This window comes from Microcaecilia unicolor, chromosome 12, assembly GCF_901765095.1.
Source record: "Microcaecilia unicolor chromosome 12, aMicUni1.1, whole genome shotgun sequence".
NCBI lineage: Eukaryota > Metazoa > Chordata > Amphibia > Gymnophiona > Siphonopidae > Microcaecilia > Microcaecilia unicolor.
This window is the reverse complement of record NC_044042.1, coordinates 20,490,010-20,508,939: the sequence shown is the minus strand read 5'-3', so window position 1 is coordinate 20,508,939 and position 18,930 is coordinate 20,490,010. Positions and strand designations below refer to the sequence as shown.

The 18,930-nt window shown below is 47.5% G+C and overlaps 1 protein-coding gene across 1 annotated transcript in view; it reads right to left on the bottom strand.

Annotated features, from left to right (window-relative positions):
* The window catches only part of FKBP5 (FKBP prolyl isomerase 5), a 95,274-nt gene that overhangs the window by 33,044 nt on the left and 43,300 nt on the right, over positions 1-18,930 (bottom strand). The window contains 1 exon segment of the mRNA XM_030221271.1: positions 14,277-14,409. Coding sequence (XP_030077131.1) covers positions 14,277-14,384 — 108 coding nt within the window. The 5' untranslated portion in view covers positions 14,385-14,409.

The following is an 18,930-nucleotide window of genomic DNA, read 5'->3' as shown; positions in this document are numbered from 1 at the left end:
ATTTCCCTTGGACATGGCCACGAAAACATGCCAGAGCTGCAATCTGCACTTTAAGAGAAACAAAAGCAAGACCTTTGTCATAACCACGTTGCAAAAAATCCAAAATTTGCAGAACCGAAGCCCAAGGAGATAGACCAAACTCCTTACACCAAGCCTCGAAAATCTGCCAGGTCCGAACATAATTCAAAGAGGCAGAACGGCGACTTGAGCAAAGCATAGTAGCAATGACCTTAGCGGAATAACCCTTCTTAGTCAGCTTAGCCCTCTCAAGAGCCAAGCCGTAAGACAGAATCAACCCAGATCTGGATGAACCACTGGGCCCTGCGTCAACAGATCTTGAGTGACCGGAAGTCTGAAGGGAACATCTACCAGAAGACATCGTAGGTCGGCGTACCATGGTCTGCGAGGCCAATCCAGTGCTACCAAAAATCAGACATCCCCTGTGAGTCTCGACCTTCTGAAGAAGACGCCCTATCAGAGGCCATGGAGGAAAAGCATACAGCAGACCGGCTGGCCAGGATTGCAGAAGAGCATCTATGCCCTGCGCTTTGGGATCCTTGTGACAACTGAAGAACAGATGAAGTTTTGCATTGGACAAGAGGCTGAGGACGGGAGGAGGACGCAAAGGAATTTCCTGCTTCCCTACCTCCTCTACGACCTCCTCGAAAAGACAGCGTCCTTTGGAAAAACATGGAGCGTTGAACCAGAAATACTCCGCCCGGTTGATAACGACAAAAATCACAGCCTCTACCACAACCAGAAAAGTTACCATGCCCAGCACCTCTGGGACAATCCTCAGGCAACCTCGGAACCTTAGCTTCACCGAGGCTATGTACCAACTTGTCTAATTCCTCACCAAACAGAAAAGAACCCTTAAAGGGAAATTTACTAAGCTTGGACTTAGAAGCCGCATCCGCTGACCAACCACAACGGAAAGAGCCATAGACTTAGAAGAAGCGCGAAGCAAATCATAAAGAGCATCCGCCAAAAAAGCCGAGCCCATTTCTACCTTTGCCACTTCAGCATCTACAGCTGAAAGGTCATCCGAAGTACGGTCCAAAACTCTTTCTGACCAGCGAAAACAAGCTCTCGCTACTAAGGACCCACAAATCGCAGTTTGTACTGCCAGAGCAGAAACATCAAAGGAATAAGTAAGGATTCAATACGACGATCCTGGGTATCTCGCAGAGCCGTTCCACCATCCACGGGCACAGTGTTCCACTTGGTAACCGTGGACACTACCGCATCTACTACTGGAGGGTGCAAAAGTTCTTTATCAGAGTCAGGAACCGGATAAAGCCTGACCATAGATCTAGCAAGTCGAAAAGCAGAATCAGGAACCCCCCACTGAGCCTGAATAATATCCCTAATATCCTGATGCATAGGAAACGATCTACCTGCCCTGCTAATACTCTTAACCAGCAAATCTACATTTCTGGGTTCCACCACTTGGACATCTTGGTCATCAAAATCCAAAGTAGAAGAAACCTGTGAAATAAGCTCCTGCAGGTCATCTTTATGAAAAATCCTTACCACTGAAGCGTCCTCCCCCGCAGGAAGAGCTTCTGCTCCATCCTCTGAGTGATCAAGATCCTCAGCAAATTGCTCCCCAGGGAACCATGCTTCCTCCTCCAAAGATGGAAGTTCCTGAACAGGGGTAAAAGAAAAATCCTCTTCTGTCTCTTCAGAGTGTCTGACCCGCTTTGTAGCCATAGAAGAGCTCTCCAGAGATCTTTTGCCTGGAGGGTCCCCAGGAGAAGCCTTGTGTAGCAAAAAGGCTTGGTACATCTGTACCACAAATTCAGGAGGGAATCCTCCCTCACCTGCTGACAAAACGGGAGATTGAATAGCAGGCAGAGGCACAGCACTCAAAGAGGCTTGGGGCGCAGTATCCAGCGAAGCATCCAAGATGGCGGCGCTTTCCGCCAAAACCGTCATCGGGAGCGAGAGAGACCCGACTGCCGCTGAAACACCCGAACTGCACCTCCCAGCCGACGATTTCACAGTCCCAGCACTCTGCTCCACTAACACCTCTGCAGCGATGCAAAATTCACAAACACCACTCGCGCCAAGCCCCCGCAGCTGACAGATGGAGCAGCGACAAAGTTTTTCCGACATCGCTGTCAGCTGCTCAAAAAACCCAACGAAAACGAAAGGCACCAAAGAAACAGAGAAAGAAAACTAAGTAGGAGTTGCCCTGCTCGCCAAATCGAATGTCTTTTTTTTTTTTTTTTTTAAGTAGCTGCCTCTCCCTGCCTCCAAAGCTCTTCCCCTGAAGAGCTTGAGGAAAACTGCTTTTTTTTTTTAATGTGAGCTTTTCAGCTGACTAAATAATATCAGGGAGGAAATGGGGGGGGAGGGACTCGGCCCCCCGAGTGTAGCACCCCCGAGGCACTAAGAGACCCCCAAGGGCCTCTTGCCTCTCAGTAAACAAGTTTTTTTTTTTAAAGAGGCACAGAACCTAACAAATAGAGCTAGACAAAGAATCCCTTTACAATAAGAGAAATAAAATATAGAATAGAAAAAGAATGAGACTGAAGGGCTCACCACCTTCCACCTGCTGGAGACAGAGATTACTGGATCTTTCTCTAGCTGGCAAGGGTTCTTATTGGCTCGCTAGAGTCACAGCTTTTTTCTCACTCTCCACCTGCTGGAAGGCGTGCACAACCCATCAGTCATATTCTGGGTCGGTCCAGAGGGACGCTAAGGAAGTGGCTATGTGTTAGCCGGCTTAAAAATAACCGCACAGGTACTGGCTTTGAATTTCCAGGAATAACACCAGTGGCAGTGAACAAACCGCCCATCACCACCAGCTGAATATTGACCCCCCTCCTATTCAGTCAAAAGTAAAGTGCAAATTGGAGTACAAATATCATCACTACTATAATAAAAAGCACCTCCAGCATTCTGAAGCTGACTCCGTGGCTTCACTGAAGTGATGGGTTCATAAGGTTTGTCAGATTTGTGAGTCTGTCACCATCTGTCTCGGCCCCACCCTCGCGCCTCCGATAGGTCCGCCGTCCGCGACGTCATCACGTTTTGACGTCGAGGCCGGCGGACCTATCAGAGGCGCGAGGGCGGGGCCGAGACAAATGGTGACAGACTGACGAATCTGACGAACTTTACCAACCCTTCACTTCAATGAAGCCAAGGAGTCAGCTTCACAACGTTGCATGTGCGTTTTGTTACACTACACAGCTCCCTAATTTTTCACTTAAACATCGCAGGGTGGCAACGACCCTGGAACTGGGAGGGAGGGCGGACCCAGGAACTGGGTGGGTGGGAGGGCGGACACTGGAACTTGGAGGGGAGGGGCGGGTGGACCCTGAAACAGAGAGGGAGAGAGGGAGGGGGGGGGGGGGGGGAAACGACCCTGGAACTGGGTGGGTGGGAGGGGGCTCCTGGCACACACTCTCATTCTCACACACACATTCACTCACTCTCACACACACTCTGTAAAACACACACACTACGAGGAAAACTTTGCTAGCACCCGTTTCAGCTGTGTCAGAAACGGGCCTTTTTTCCTAGTATAAAAATAAAATCAATTATAAAATGCAGCTCAAAATAGCAATCTAAACATTAAACAGTCATATAAAAATATCAATCTAATCCAACCTAAAAGATATACGCTCCCAAATTCAAAATTAATCACTATAAATTCACCTTTAAGGTTAATTCATAAGCCCTCTCAAATAACCGTATCTTCAATGTATGTCTACAAGACTAATAATCGTGCATCCCCTTTAATTGTTGCTGTTACTTATTTCTAAAGTGCTACTAGCAACAGAATTGATTACAAGATGCTGGCTAATTTGCTAGTGTACGCTCTGCCACAGGAATACCCAGGTGGTGGAAGTTAAAGGAGACATAAAGCTGTGTAGACTTTGCAGATAGCAAGCAAAAGCTTGTTTATAGTCCAGAGTGTGGAGAGTTCTTACATTGATATTTATGAGGCTTAGAACAAAAGGTATGCAAAATTATCTCCTCAATGTGGAAGGTGTGACTATCTTTGGCAGAACTTAGGAAGTGACTTTAAAACTACTTTGTGATCAAACTGTACACACGGTTCATATGTAAGACCTGAGGCTGACTGATCCTTTTGGCCAAGGTAACTGCTACCAGGGAAAGTACATTCCACATCAGATAGTTAGAGAGAGAGGGCCAATATACAGCATGATTTAAGCAGGCAGGAGAGGGAATCCAATATGGCGTTTGGACCGGCCGCACGCTTTAGGAGCTCCTGAGCTTTAACGGATTTGCCTGGCTATTGGCGCACTCCCCATCAGATATGGGGAAGAGGAAAGGGAAAACCGGAGCCCCTGCCTCCTCGGGCCCAGTTGCGAACCCTACCATTCGCCAGACTACCCTCGAAGCATTTGGAGTCCAGGCGTTGGTAAAGCTAACAATTGCTACGGCAGTAAACGCAATACCAACAGCGAACTGTAGCATCGAGGGAGTGACGTTAAGTTCTCCCTCCGGTATGACCCCGCCGCGACCTGGAAGTATTAGCGAAAAGGAAAGTGCTTCGTTATTGGAGACACCCGAAGTTGGTTACGATCTCCAGACGATCAGAGGAGGCCCCATCGCTACGTCCTCCCTGGGAGTAACATCAGAGGGGGGAACGATGGTATTACCAAACCCTCCATTGCCCCGGAGAACTACTTCTGGAGAACATGTTGGCCCGATAAGACCAGAGAAAGTCACGTTGGACATACTCTGGGACGCTATACAGGGGATTAATTCTTCTCTGCTACAAATTTCAGAGTCTCTGCGGAGAGACACAGTTGAATTAAAAAACAATTTTTTATTAGTGTCCAACAAAATGGAGGCACAGCAAAAAGAAATTGGAACTATAGGAACTGAAATAAAGTCGGTAAAAGAAATGGTAACCTCAGTAATAAAAGAAAAAAACGCACATGCTCGAAAAATGAAGAATGTAGAAAATCAGCTCAAGAGGAATAATTTAAATTTTCCGAGATCTTCTTTTATTTCTCCTTTGGAGCTATTTAAAAAATACATGTCTGAAATATTGGGACTACGGAGTGAGAATCACCCTCTGGTGACACAACTTTATTACTTAAAAGGATCCTATAAAAATAAAGAAGAGTTGCCAAAAGAAAATTTGAATTGAACAGAAATGTTAGAAACATCAGTGGAAAAGGAATGGGCTACTCTGTTGGTGACCTTTGCCCTTGAATTGGACAAAATTAATATTTTACGTTTTTTTTTAAACATGTGAATGATGTTTTCTTCGGAGAGAAAATAAATATATTTCCTGATTTGGCTAAGGAAACTTTGGTTAGAAGGAAGGAACTAATGACGTTTAAGTCAAGAGTTCTGGCTTTAGGAGCCACCTTCTTTATCAAGTTTCCTTGTACATGTATTATATTACTCGGATCAAACATCTCTTTTTTGACCCCAAGAAACTAAAAGATTTTGTTGAAAGCAGAGAACGAATGAAAAGAGCTCCCTGGGGTTGTCTCAATGGATAATGCTACAGCCCGAATGCAATGTTGGTGGACCTTCCGCTCCGGGTCTTTATTAAAGGGGGCAAAATTTATTTGTCTTATTTTTCCTCTTTTTCCTTATATAATGTTTCCTAGTTCTTGGATCCTTAAATTGTGGCTAAAAGTAAGACTATAATTACCTTCAGTGGGTATTAATGGTTGTGGAACTAAGTATGTAGGTTTTCCGACATTCATTTATTTATTGCATTTGTATCCCACATATTTGCAGGCTCAATGTGGCTTACATTGTTCCGTAATGGCGATCGCCAGTTCCGGATTGAGAAGTACAGAGTGAAATTACAGTAAAGATCGTACAAGGCTATATAAGTTAAGCAATCAAATGTGAAGATTCTTTTCCGAGATAAGAGATTCAGTTGATTATATGAATGTAAAATGAAAAATTTAATAAAGAGAATTAAACATAAGCAGGCAGGAGAGGCCCCTGCCCACTTAAACTATGCTTGCTGATATTTAGCAGTACTTAACCAGGTAGTGCTGCTGCACGACTGCCCTAATAGAATCCGGGCAGTGTCAGGGTGGTCCAGGAACAGGTTTGGGGCAGAGCCAGCAGTCTTATCTGCCCAGTTAGCCATGCAGATATTAACACCAAATATTAGATGACACTCGTATAACCTCCAGGTCCATTGATTATTCAATGCCAATGCCCACTGAGAATTGCAGGGTGAATATTGGGCATATTAGCTCAAAAGGAGGCTTTGTGAGGGAAGAAAACACAGTATCCTGATCTCACAGACTGAGGACTTTTGAATTGGTTTTATATGAAGAATTTGGAGACAATCACTGTATCTTTCATTTAGTTGTTTGCTACGTAAATAACATTGAACCTGAGTCACTATCGGGCTAATGTGGGGTATAAATGTCAAATAATTAAATAAAGCAAGCAGCATCTCAGTCTAATCAAGACATTATAGGCATATGGGAGTCATTTTATAACTTGTCACCCAGACTGAGGACAAAAATGCCCTTATTTCCATCCTATTTTATAAAGATAGACGCTTATGTGTTTTTATAAAATACTAGCACAAATTCTACAAAAACTGTGGGTAGGTGCATCCACACACATTTACACCAGATTGAAAGCAGGTGTAAAGGTATGCATGGGCCACTCATCAGTATTCTTGCCTGACTTTGGAGTCACAATTATATGTGCTATGGTCTCAACAATAAGTCCTGAAACATTGCCTGCATTTGCATTGTTGTTAGGTCCACAAGTATATCAGGCACCAAGACCTTTGCCAACTCTCAAAAGCAGTGATGATTTCCTCTTTTGTGATGGAGCAGTTTAGAAACTGAATCCACCAGGCCTCAAGCATCAAGGGGGGTAAATTCTTTGTTCTTCATATTGATATCACTGTGTCCTTGAGTATATAGTGTTCAGTAACGCTTGAGGAACAAATCGGCAATCTCTTTTGCTTTGCAGCTAGTTTTCCTATCAGACATTCCTGTACTGGTAACAGTAGCACTACCTGGTTTCACATTTGCAGGTTGAATAAGACTGATTAGATGTTTGAGATTATTTGACCCAGGGAAATTTTAGGATGATTATTCAGAGAGTTAATATTCTGCACTTTAGTTTACTTTTGGGATTACCTAGGAAAGTGCTGAAGTTCTTACAGATAGCATGGAACGTTACGGTGTGTGTTTTCCGTGGCCTTTTGAAATTTGATCACATCTCCCCAACTTTGATGCATCTACATTGGTTACCAATTGAATATAGACTCTAATGTAAAATTCTGTTACTGGTTTTTAAAGTTTTGATAAATAAGGTTCCTATGGTGAATTTCCTCAAGCTTGCACCTGCATTAACCAGATCATTTAGATCTGCCTCATTTATTAGAGGTCCCTTCTTTTCACTCAGTTTGCTGAGAAAGAACACAGGACCAAAGATTTGGAATAAGTTGTCCTCATCTTTAAGATCCATGAGTAATCTGGAGATGTTTAAAAAGGCTTTGAAAACTTTTATTTCAGTGTGCATTTGGAATTGGATAGTACTGAAGCTGCATGTGAGATTGAAATTAAGTTCAATAACTTAAGGTATGTGTGTGTATGATGTCAGAATATATGGTAATATTATATTATGTATGTTTTTATTGTTATCCATAAAGGATTGTATATTCTGAATATACATTTTTGAATAAAAAATATTTGCTAGCAATGTCGCTTGTTTTATGTTCCTACCTATGAAGCTTATATTGTTGAAACTGTATAATGTTCTTTGCTCTCTGTATCTCCTGTTGTCTGTACTAGTTTCATCTCTGCACCTTCCAATAGTAGGGAAAAGTGCATCTGCTGACATTCCTGCAGGTATCCAGACAGCTGCAGGAGTTCCTTAATTTACTGTTTGTTCCTATGGGAGGACTTATCACTTTTCTTCTTTTTATAATTTTTGCTACCAAAGATGAATAGGCATACTTCCCCACTTGGTTGTCTCATTCATATATGACTGGGCTTCTGGTCCGGTATATTGAAAAAAAAATTCCCACATCACAAATATTACATAAAGGGTATGATACATACCTGTAGCAGTTGTTCTCCGAGGACAGCAGGCTGATTGTTCTCACGACTGGGTTGACGTCCGCGGCAGCCCCCACCAACCGGAAGAAGCTTCGCGGGACGGTCGGCACGCAGGCCACGCCCACCGCGCATGCGCGGCCGCCTTCCCGCCCGTGCGCGACCGCTCCCGCCTGTTGAATGACTAGCAAAAGATGAAACACACAACTCCAAAGGGGAGGAGGGAGGGTAGGTGAGAACAATCAGCCTGCTGTCCTCGGAGAACAACTGCTACAGGTATGTATCATACCCTTTCTCCGAGGACAAGCAGGCTGCTTGTTCTCACGACTGGGGTATCCCTAGCTCTCAGGCTCACTCAAAACAATAACCCAGGTCAATTGAACCTCGCAACGGCGAGGAAACAACAGAAATTGACCTACGAAGAACAACTAACTGAGAGTGCAGCCTGACCAGAATAAATTCGGGTCCTGGAGGGTGGAGTTGGATTTACACCCCAAACAGATTCTGCAGCACCGACTGCCCGAACCGACTGTCGCGTCGGGTATCCTGCTGGAGGCAGTAATGTGATGTGAATGTGTGGACAGATGACCACGTCGCAGCCTTGCAAATCTCTTCAATAGTGGCTGACTTCAAGTGGGCCACTGACGCTGCCATGGCTCTAACACTATGAGCCGTGACATGACCCTCAAGAGTCAGCCCAGCCTGGGCGTAAGTGAAGGAAATGCAATCTGCTAGCCAATTAGAAATGGTGCGTTTCCCGACAGCGACCCCTAGCCTGTTAGGGTCGAAAGAAACAAACAATTGGGCGGACTGTCTGGTGGGCTGTGTCCGCTCCAAGTAGAAGGCCAATGCTCTCTTGCAGTCCAATGTGTGCAACTGACGTTCAGCAGGGCGGGTATGCGGCCTGGGGAAGAATGTTGGCAAGACAATTGACTGGTTAAGATGGAACTCCGACACCACCTTCGGCAGGAACTTTGGGTGGGTGCGGAGCACTACTCTGTTGTGATGAAATTTGGTATATGGAGCATGAGCTACTAGGGCTTGAAGCTCACTGACCCTACGAGCTGAAGTAACTGCCACCAAGAAAATGACCTTCCAGGTCAAGTACTTCAGATGGCAGGTATTCAGTGGCTCAAAAGGAGGTTTCATCAGCTGGGTGAGGACGACGTTGAGATCCCATGACACTGTAGGAGGCTTGATAGGGGGCTTTGACAAAAGCAAGCCTCTCATGAATCGAACGACTAAAGGCTCTCCAGAGATGGCTTTACCTTCCACACGATAATGGTAAGCACTAATCGCACTAAGGTGATTCCTTACTGAGTTGGTCTTGAGGCCAGACTCTGATAAATGCAGAAGGTATTCAAGCAGGTTCTGTGCAGGGCAAGAACGAGGTTCTAGGGCCTTGCTCTCACACCAAACGACAAACCTCCTCCACTTGAAAAAGTAACTCTTTTTAGTGGAATCCTTCCTAGAGGCAAGCAAGACCCGGGAGACACCCTCAGACAGACCCAACGCAGCGAAGTCTACGCCCTCAACATCCAGGCCGTGAGAGCCAGGGATTGAAGGTTGGGGTGCAGCAACGCTCCGTCGTTCTGCGAAATGAGAGTCGGAAAACACTCCAATCTCCACGGTTCTTCGGAGGACAACTCCAGAAGAAGAGGGAACCAGATCTGACGGGGCCAAAAGGGCGCTATCAGAATCATGGTGCCGCGGTCTTGCTTGAGCTTCAGTAAGGTCTTCCCCACCAAAGGTATGGGAGGATAAGCATACAGGAGGCCGGTCCCCCAATGGAGGAGAAAGGCATCCGACGCTAGTCTGCCGTGTGCCTGTAGTCTGGAACAGAACAGAGGCCGCTTGTGGTTGGTCTGAGAGGCGAAAAGGTCCACCGAGGGAGTGCCCCACTCTCGGAAGATCTTGCGTACCACCCTGGAATGGAGCGACCACTCGTGCGGTTGCATGACTCTGCTCAGTCTGTCGGCCAGACTGTTGTTTACGCCTGCCAGGTACGTGGCTTGGAGAAGCATGCCGAACCGACACGCCCAACGCCACATCCCGACGGCTTCCTGACACAGGGGGCGAGATCCGGTGCCCCCCTGCTTGTTGACGTAATACATTGCAACCTGATTGTCTGTCCGAATTTGGATAATTTGGCAGGACAGCCGATCTCTGAAAGCCTTCAGTGCGTTCCAGATCGCTCGGAGCTCCAGGAGGTTGATCTGCAGATCCTTTTCCTGGAGGGACCACAGACCCTGGGTGTGAAGCCCATCGACATGGGCTCCCCACCCCAGGCGAGATGCATCCGTCGTCAGCACTTTCGTGGGCTGCGGAATTTGGAATGGACGTCCCAGGGTCAAATTGGTCCGTATGGTCCACCAGAGCAGTGAAGTGCGGCAACTGGTGGAGAGGCGGATGACATCCTCTAGATTCCCGGTGGCTTGGGACCACTGGGAAGCTAGGGTCCATTGAGCAGATCTCATGTGAAGACGAGCCATGGGAGTCACATGAACTGTGGAGGCCATATGACCCAGAAGTCTCAACATCTGCCGAGCTGTGATCTGCTGAGACGCTCTGGTCTGCGAAGCCAGGGCCAAGAGATTGGTGGCCCTCGCTTCGGGAAGGTAGGCCTGAGCCGTCTGGGAATTCAGCAGCGCTCCTATGAATTCCAGAGACTGAGTTGGCTGGAGATGGGACTTTGGGTAATTTATCACAAACCCCAGCAGCTCCAGAAGTTGAATAGTGCACTGCATGGACCGGAGGGCTCCGGCCTCCGAGGTGTTCTTGACCAGCCAATCGTCGAGATATGGGAACACGTGCACTCCCAGCTTGCGTAGGTAGGCCGCTACCACCACGAGGCACTTTGTAAACACCCGTGGGGCAGAGGCGAGCCCAAAGGGCAGCACACAATACTGAAAGTGCCGTGCGCCCAGACGGAATCTGAGATACTGTCTGTGAGCTGGCAGTATCGGGATGTGAGTGTATGTGTCCTTTAAATCCAGGGAACATAGCCAATCGTTTTTCTGAATCATTGGCAGAAGGGTGCCCAAGGAAAGCATCCTGAACTTTTCTTTGACCAGGAATTTGTTCAGGCCTCTCAGGTCTAGGATGGGACGCATCCCCCCTGTTTTCTTTTCCACAAGGAAGTACCTGGAATAGAATCCCTGCCCTTCCTGCCCGGGTGGTACGGGCTCGACCGCATTGGCGCTGAGAAGGGCGGAGAGTTCCTCTGCAAGTACCTGCTTGTGATGGGAGCTGAAAGACTGAGCTCCCGGAGGACAATTTGGAGGCAGGGAGGCCAAATTCAGGGCGTATCCGTACCGCACTATTTGGAGAACCCACTGGTCGGAGGTTATGAGAGGCCACCTTTGGTGAAAGACTTTTAACCTCCCTCCGACCGGCAGGTCGTCCGGTACGGACACTTGTAGGGCGGCTATGTTCCCATGGATCCAGTCAAAAGCCCGTCCCCGGCTTTTGCTGTGGAGGCGCAGGGGGCTGCTTAGGCGCACGCTGTTGACGGGAACGAGCGCGCTGGGGCTGTCCCTGTGCCTGACGAGGCCTTCGGGCCGGCTGGTTGTACCTACGCTTCGCAAAAGAATAGGGTGCAGCCTGCCGAGCCCGGGAAAAACGCCCGCCCGCGGGGGCGGGTGCTGAAGGCGCCCGGTGGGAGAGCTTGTCGAGAGCGGTTTCCCGCTGATGCAGTTGGTCAACCATCTGCTCGACCTTCTCGCCAAAAATATTATCCCCCCGGCAAGGGACGTCAGCCAGTCTCTGCTGGGTGCGGTTGTCCAGGTCAGAGGCGCGCAGCCATGAGAGCCTGCGCATCACTATACCTTGGGCCGCAGCACGAGATGCCACGTCACAGGTGTCAAAAATCCCCCTGGACAGGAACTTTCTGCACGCCTTCAGCTGCCTGACCACCTCCTGATAAGGCCTGGACTGCTCCGGCGGGAGCTTATCGACCAGGTCCGCCAGCTGTTGCACATTGGTCCGCATGTGGATGCTCATATAGAGCAGGTAAGATTGGATGCGGGTCACGAGCATGGAGGATTGGTAGGCCTTCCTCCCAAATGAGTCCAGAGTGCGAGACTCCCGCCCCGGGGGCGCCGAGGCGGTATCCCTCGAACTCCGTGCCCTCTTGAGAGCAGAATCCACGACCGCTGAGTCATGGGGCAACTGGGGCCGCATGAGCTCTGGGTCAGAGTGGATCCTGTACTGGGACTCTGCTTTCTTGGGAATGGTGGGGTTAGTTAGTGGTCGCACCCAGTTCCGAAGCAGCGTCTCCTTCAGGACATTGTGCAGCGGTACCGTGGAGGACTCTCTAGGTGGTGATGGATAGTCGAGGACCTCGAGCATCTCGGCCCTCGGCTCTTCCACAGAGACCACGGGAAAGGGAATGCTTATAGACATATCCCGCACAAAGGAGGCAAAGGAGAGACTCTCAGGAGGTGAGAGCTTCCTCTCCGGTGACGGCGTGGGGTCCGAGGGAAGGCCCGTAGACTCCTCTGAGGAGAAATATCTCGGGTCCTCCTCTTCCCCCCACGAGTCCTCATCCTCGGTATCGGACATTAGCTCATGTAGCTGAGTCCGGTACCGGGCCCGGCTCGACGTCGAGGCACCAAGGTCTCGGTGTCGTCGAGCGGTGGACTCCCGCGCCGGCGGGGACGGAGCTCCCTCCATCGACGTCGACTCCACCTGCGTGGCGGTCGAGACCGGCACCGCAAGCGGCGGCGGTGTCGACAGCCCCGGCGCCGGGCTAGAGCTCGCCGGCGCCACAGTCATCGGCGCCGGGGGCGCAAGCACCCCCGACGCCGGCACAGCCTGGCGCATCAGCCCTTCCAGGATCCCCGGAAGGATGGCTCTGAGGCACTCGTCCAGGCCCGCTGCCGGGAAAGGCGGTGGGGCCGGTAAGGGTGTCGGTGCCAGAAGCTGCTGGGGGCCAGGAGACGGCACCGAGGTGCCGGAACCCCGACGCGTCGGTACCTCCACCACCGACGGAGATCTCTCCTCTCTGCGATGACGCTTCGGCGTCGACTCCTCTTCAGGGTGCACCGAGGGCTCCCGGTGACGGCGCTTCTTATCTTTTTTCCGGTGCACGTCACCGGTGCCGGAGGGCATGGAGGAGGAGGAGGTCGATCCCCCTCGGTCTCGAGGTACCGGGTCCGACAGGGTTCGGTCCCGTGGCTCACGAGTTGAGGGAGTGACCGGGGCCGACTGCCCACGCGGCCTCTCACCACTCTCACCGGCGGACCGGCGGGCCAACGGGACCTGTTCTCCTGGGGTCGCTGCCATCGGTGCCGATGTCTCGGGCATCGATACCGGTACCGAAGAACCGGCCTTCGATACCGATGCCGTCGAGGTCGACGTCGAGGGGCCGGCGCAAGTTCCAAAAAGACGGTCCCGCAGAACTTGCCTCGCAACCTGAGTCCGTTTCCGGAGACCGAGACACAAAGCGCACGACTTGAGATTGTGCTCCGGCCCGAGGCACTGGAGGCACCAAGCGTGGGTGTCGGTCTGCGAGATCGGCCGGCCGCAGCGACCACACTTCTTAAATCCACTCGGGACCTTCGAGGACATCGACGGAAAAATCGCGTCGGCGAAGTCAAAGTCGGCAATGGTGGCTAAAATCACACCACGAAAAAATCAACCGACCGAGCGGCCACTAGGCCGCAACGTGGCGTCCCCGCTAGAAAGCGAGGGGAAAAGGGGAGCGCGTGCTCCACACGCGCAAAAAAAAAAATTCTTTTTTTTTTTTTTTTTTTTTAAACAATACAAACAAAAACAGAAGGAACCGAACGGTCCAAGCGACGATCCGCGTAAACGCGGTCGAAAATCCGGCGGCTGAACAGAGAGAGAGGTCAAACGCACCACTCTCTCAGTCGCGGAAAAAAAGTAACTGGCGGGAGCAGTCGCGCACGGGCGGGAAGGCGGCCGCGCATGCGCGGTGGGCGTGGCCTGCGTGCCGACCGTCCCGCGAAGCTTCTTCCGGTTGGTGGGGGCTGCCGCGGACGTCAACCCAGTCGTGAGAACAAGCAGCCTGCTTGTCCTCGGAGAAAACACATGTACAGTTCATCATGCCAACAGAAGACAATGATAAAGGAAGTGAACTGTTCAGGAAAGAAGGACACTTATGCATGTGGTTCTAAACTGCTTTGACCCTGTCAGTCAGTAAAGACATACGTATAGAAATGTAAATATACTATAAACAAGTTATCTTCTTTTTCAGTCCAGTGGTCTGACCTTCAGGACACCACGATCCTTTCTGGGAGTGATATCTTCTCCTTGATCAGCCAGAGTCGCTGGCTGAAGTGGAACATCTTCATTTTTCATAGCTTCATCAGTTGTCATTGTCTTTCCATTAACAGTGGCCCAGCTAAACAGAAACAAAATATACAGAGTTAGGGTCTTCATGGGTTCACACTGCTGAGTCACTGGAAACCTAGTAAGCAAACAAAACAGTAACAGGAGAAAAAGAGTAGCAGCCTAACTAGGAATAAAAGTGAGAATAATAAACCTACAAGCATGTGACTTCATTAACAGGAAATTATACTATATTTATTTTCTTATATACCACCTGAAAGCAATCAAAGCGGTATACAATCAGGTACAGCATCTTACCTCATATCTTTACTGCCCACTGCAAGGAATGCTTTGCAGAGCAAACTTTAACCATTCTCACAAGAATTGCCCCAAGTGACTGTTTAGTCTGGTATCTAGGCTTACTAGCAACTCTTCACTACTGCATGCAACCCACCTGTGAGGTAGATATTCAAAGTGATTTGAATGGCCAGAAGAGGCTCCAGGAGATTTAAAATCACTTGGTCAGGGCTAAGCATGGATAACAAAGCTAGAACATAAGAAATGACATACTGGGACAGACCGAAGGTCCATCAAGCCCAGTATCCTGTTTCCAACAGTAGCCAATCCAGGTTATAAGTACCTGGCAAGATCCCAAAACAGTAAAATAGATTTTTTTTTTTTTTTTTTTTTTTTTATTAACTTTTCATAACTTTACAAGCATTATACTTGCAACATGAAACACAGATATGATTAATACACAACATCCAAATAGGAATAAAATTATTCTAAAGAAAAACATTAATGTTTCATCATATCTTCCTTTGACCACAATTAAAGAGGAAGGAGTCAAAATTGTTCAGGGGAACATAAAAAAGAAAAATTATAGGAAAAGGCCTAGCCTTAAATATAACCATAGAATACTTTATGTTGGTTTTATCATTTGACAAGCTTTTTCATATTTATAAATTCTCTCAATTGTGTTGGTACAAAAAACACATACTTTATGTTTAGATATTTTATAACACACTTGCAAGGATAAGCAAGTAAAAAAGTTGCCCCTAAAGACCTGGTTTCCTCTCTCATTTCCAGAAACTGTTTTCTTCTTTCTTGAGTGATTTTAGTCACATCAGGAAATATCCACAATTTCTGTCCACAAAATTGTTGCTGTGTATTCTTAAAATAAAGTTTTAATACAGCATCAAAGTCTTGTTCAAATACAAAAGATACTAAGAGGGTAGCTCTGGTTACAACCTCGGTCAAGGAGTCCTCCAATATCTGTGAAATGTCCTTCAATTCTTCAGCTTCCTCCAAAACCCCTTCTCGATCTTTTTTTGTAGGTAAAAAATAAATCTTATTTATCGGCGGGATATTTTGAGCTGAAAATTTTAAATTCTCCAGAAGAAACTTTTTGAACAAATCATATGGTAACATTCCTACTGGTTTGGGGAAATTAAGAATTCGCATATTCAATCGCCTATTATAGTTTTCTATTTGTTCAATCCTTTGACGCATAGACATATTATCTTTCATCACTGCAATAAATTTTTCATTTGTTTTTACAGCTTCTTCCTGAGAGTGTTTTTCCTGATCTTTTAAATCCTGCTTCAGCTTATCCAAAGATTGGGATAGCTGGCCTACAGTGTTGGCAAGTTTTTTAGTCTCTTGAGTAGAATTTATAATTAAATCTTGCATTTTTTGCATTGACTGCCAAAGCATGTCAAGCGTTACCACTCTGGGCGGGTTCTCCCGCGTTGTTTTACCTTCAACAGCCGACTCCAACTCTGGGATGGGGCCCTCTCCGCCGACCGCATCGCCTCCGACTTCCGGGGCTTGTAGTTCGGCAATCCCTTCCTGAATCGCGGCTGGACAGAGTGGAATACCAACAATCGGGGGAGATAAAGAGGTCTCAACTTCCAACGACGTCCGAGCCCCTGCACTGGCGTCTAGCAGATTTCCTCCTCCCGAATCAGCTGGTGGACACCGAATTGCAAATCCGTCCAGCGTTCGCTGCATCGGGGAAGACGTAAGAGCCTGAGAAGGTAAGGCTCTCACCGACCCTTTTCGCTTATGGGGCATTATTTTTTGAGGAAAATCAGGTTCAGCAGCGAATTGTTCTGAGCAGGTTTACAGCGTTCAGCGTGTCGGCGCCATCTTGACTCCTCCCTCCAGTAAAATAGATTTTATGCTGCATCTTAGAAATAAGATGTGAATTTTACCAAGTCCATCTTAATAATGGCTTACGGACTTTTCTTTTAGGAAGTTATCCAAACCTTTTTGAAACCCTGCTGTTAAATGCTTTTACCACAGAGTTTAACTAAACATCGAGTGAATAAATATTACTCCGATTTGTTTTAAATTTACTACCAATAGCTTCACTTCATGCCCCCTAGTCCTAGTATTTTTGGAAAGATTAACAAGCAATCGCTTGTCACGTCCACCCATTCCATCCCACTCATCATTTTATAGACCTTTATCACATCTCTCCTCAGCTGTCTCTTCTCCAAGCTGAAGAGCCCAAGCCACTTTAGCCTTTCCTCATAGGAAGTCATCCCATTCCCTTTATCATTTTCATCACACTTCTCTATACCTTTTCTAATTCCACTATATCTTTTTTGTCGGTGACCAGAATTGCACACAGTATTCAAGGTGAAGTCGTACCATGGAGCAATACAAAGACATTATAACATTCTCATTTTTGCTTTCCTAATAATACTTAACATTCTATTTGCTTTCTTAGCCGCTGCTGCACAGTAAGCAGAGAGTATCAAAGTAAAATCAATGATGACACCTAGATCCTTTTCCTGGTTGGTGACTCCTAATGTGGAACCTTGCATCACATAGCTAGAGTTTAGGTTCCTCTTTCCCACATGCATCCCACTTGTCCTCGGAGAAAGTGAAGTTACTCACTTGTAGCTGATGTTCTCCAAGGACAGAACACACATTACCACAGTTAGGTGATGTCATCCAAAAGAGCCAGGCATGAACCATACCCAGCGTTCTGAGTCTTCCAGAAGCTTTTGACAGCCCCATACCATGTATGCATGGGTGTCTTCCCACCCAACTCAACTGCGCAGGACCAGCAGTTAAGTACAAAAACTGGGGTAAGAGTGAGGGTCTGTAGTGATGTGTGTCCGGCTGTCCTCAGAGAACACCTACTATAGGGTGAGTAACTTTGCTTTCTCCGAGGACAAGCAGGATAGCACTTACCATGGGAATCCCTAGTTACCAGGCTCACTGAAAACAACCAACAAGGACAACGGGGACTAGCAACAGGCAAGGCCAATCAGCAACCAAACTAGAATTTATGTACATTCCTGTGGTGTAGGTGCAGCCTGGAATAGAAAAAAAAAAGATGGGCCTAGGTGAGTGGAGTTGAATTCTAGAATCCATAAATATTCTGCAGAACTATCTGTCTCATCAGAAATCCTGCTCAAGGCTATAATGAGATGTGAATGTGTGGCCTGAAAACCACATTGCAGCTTTGTGAGTATCTTTAACGGAGGCTGACCTCAAATGAGAAACCGATGTAGCCATGGCGCCAACATTGTGAGCCGTGACATGACCCTCAACAGCCAGACCGGCCTGGGCACAAGTGATGGAGATGCTAGCCAATTGGATAAAGTGTGTTTACCAATGACTGCCCCATCCTGTTTGGGTCAAAAGCTGGGAAAATTTGCCCTTATATGGAAGGATGACCTCTAGCATGTATTACTGCAAGACTACCCCTAAGGGTCAAGATGGCCATTTTGAAACGTGAAGGCAAATGGAGAAGCGGACTGCTCCCACCCATGCCACTACACTACAGTACCAAGGGTCACGGGGATGAGAGGGAGAGTTGGGTATAGGATTGTACTGAAGTGCCAGCATGTGTGTGTGTGTGTGGGGGTGGGGGGGGGCAAGGTGTTTGAAACCACCATTTTGGCTCTTTCATTTGTTTTTCCTTGGGCAACAATTGTAGTTAAAGCCACCTCTTGAGGTGACTAACTACAGCAATGCAAATCAGCAGTCCTGACAACTAGGATGTGGCACCAACCCCTTTCCATCAATGACTCACCCTTACTGAACTAAGCAGCTAGAATGGAATGTTTACTATGCTGGCCGGTTTCAGTATTCTGTAGACATTAGTGCAACTTCAGGCCAACATCTACTGCACAGTAAAACCTAAGCTAGTTGCTTAACTCAGGACAGTGACTGAATTTCTACTTTTTATCTCTAAGGTCTGACTGTCCCTTTAATATACAAAGCATAGTTAGCTCACATAAAGGACTGGATTGTTTGGAGACTGTTTCATATATTCTTCCATGTCTATGGAAGAATATATGAAACAGTGGAGTGGAGGAGTGGCCTAGTGGTTAGAGTGGTGGACTTTGGTCCTGGGGAACTGGGTTCAATTCCTTGTGACTCTGGGCAAGTCACTTAACCCTCCATTGCCCCAGGTACAAATAAGTACCTGTATATAATATGTAAGCAGCATTGAACCTGCTATGAGTGGGAAAGCGCGGGGTACAAATGTAAGGAAAAAAAAAAAATATTCATGGTATTTTTCTTTTTTTAAATTGTCTCGTTAGCTTGTGGTAGTGTTTTTCATTGCCAG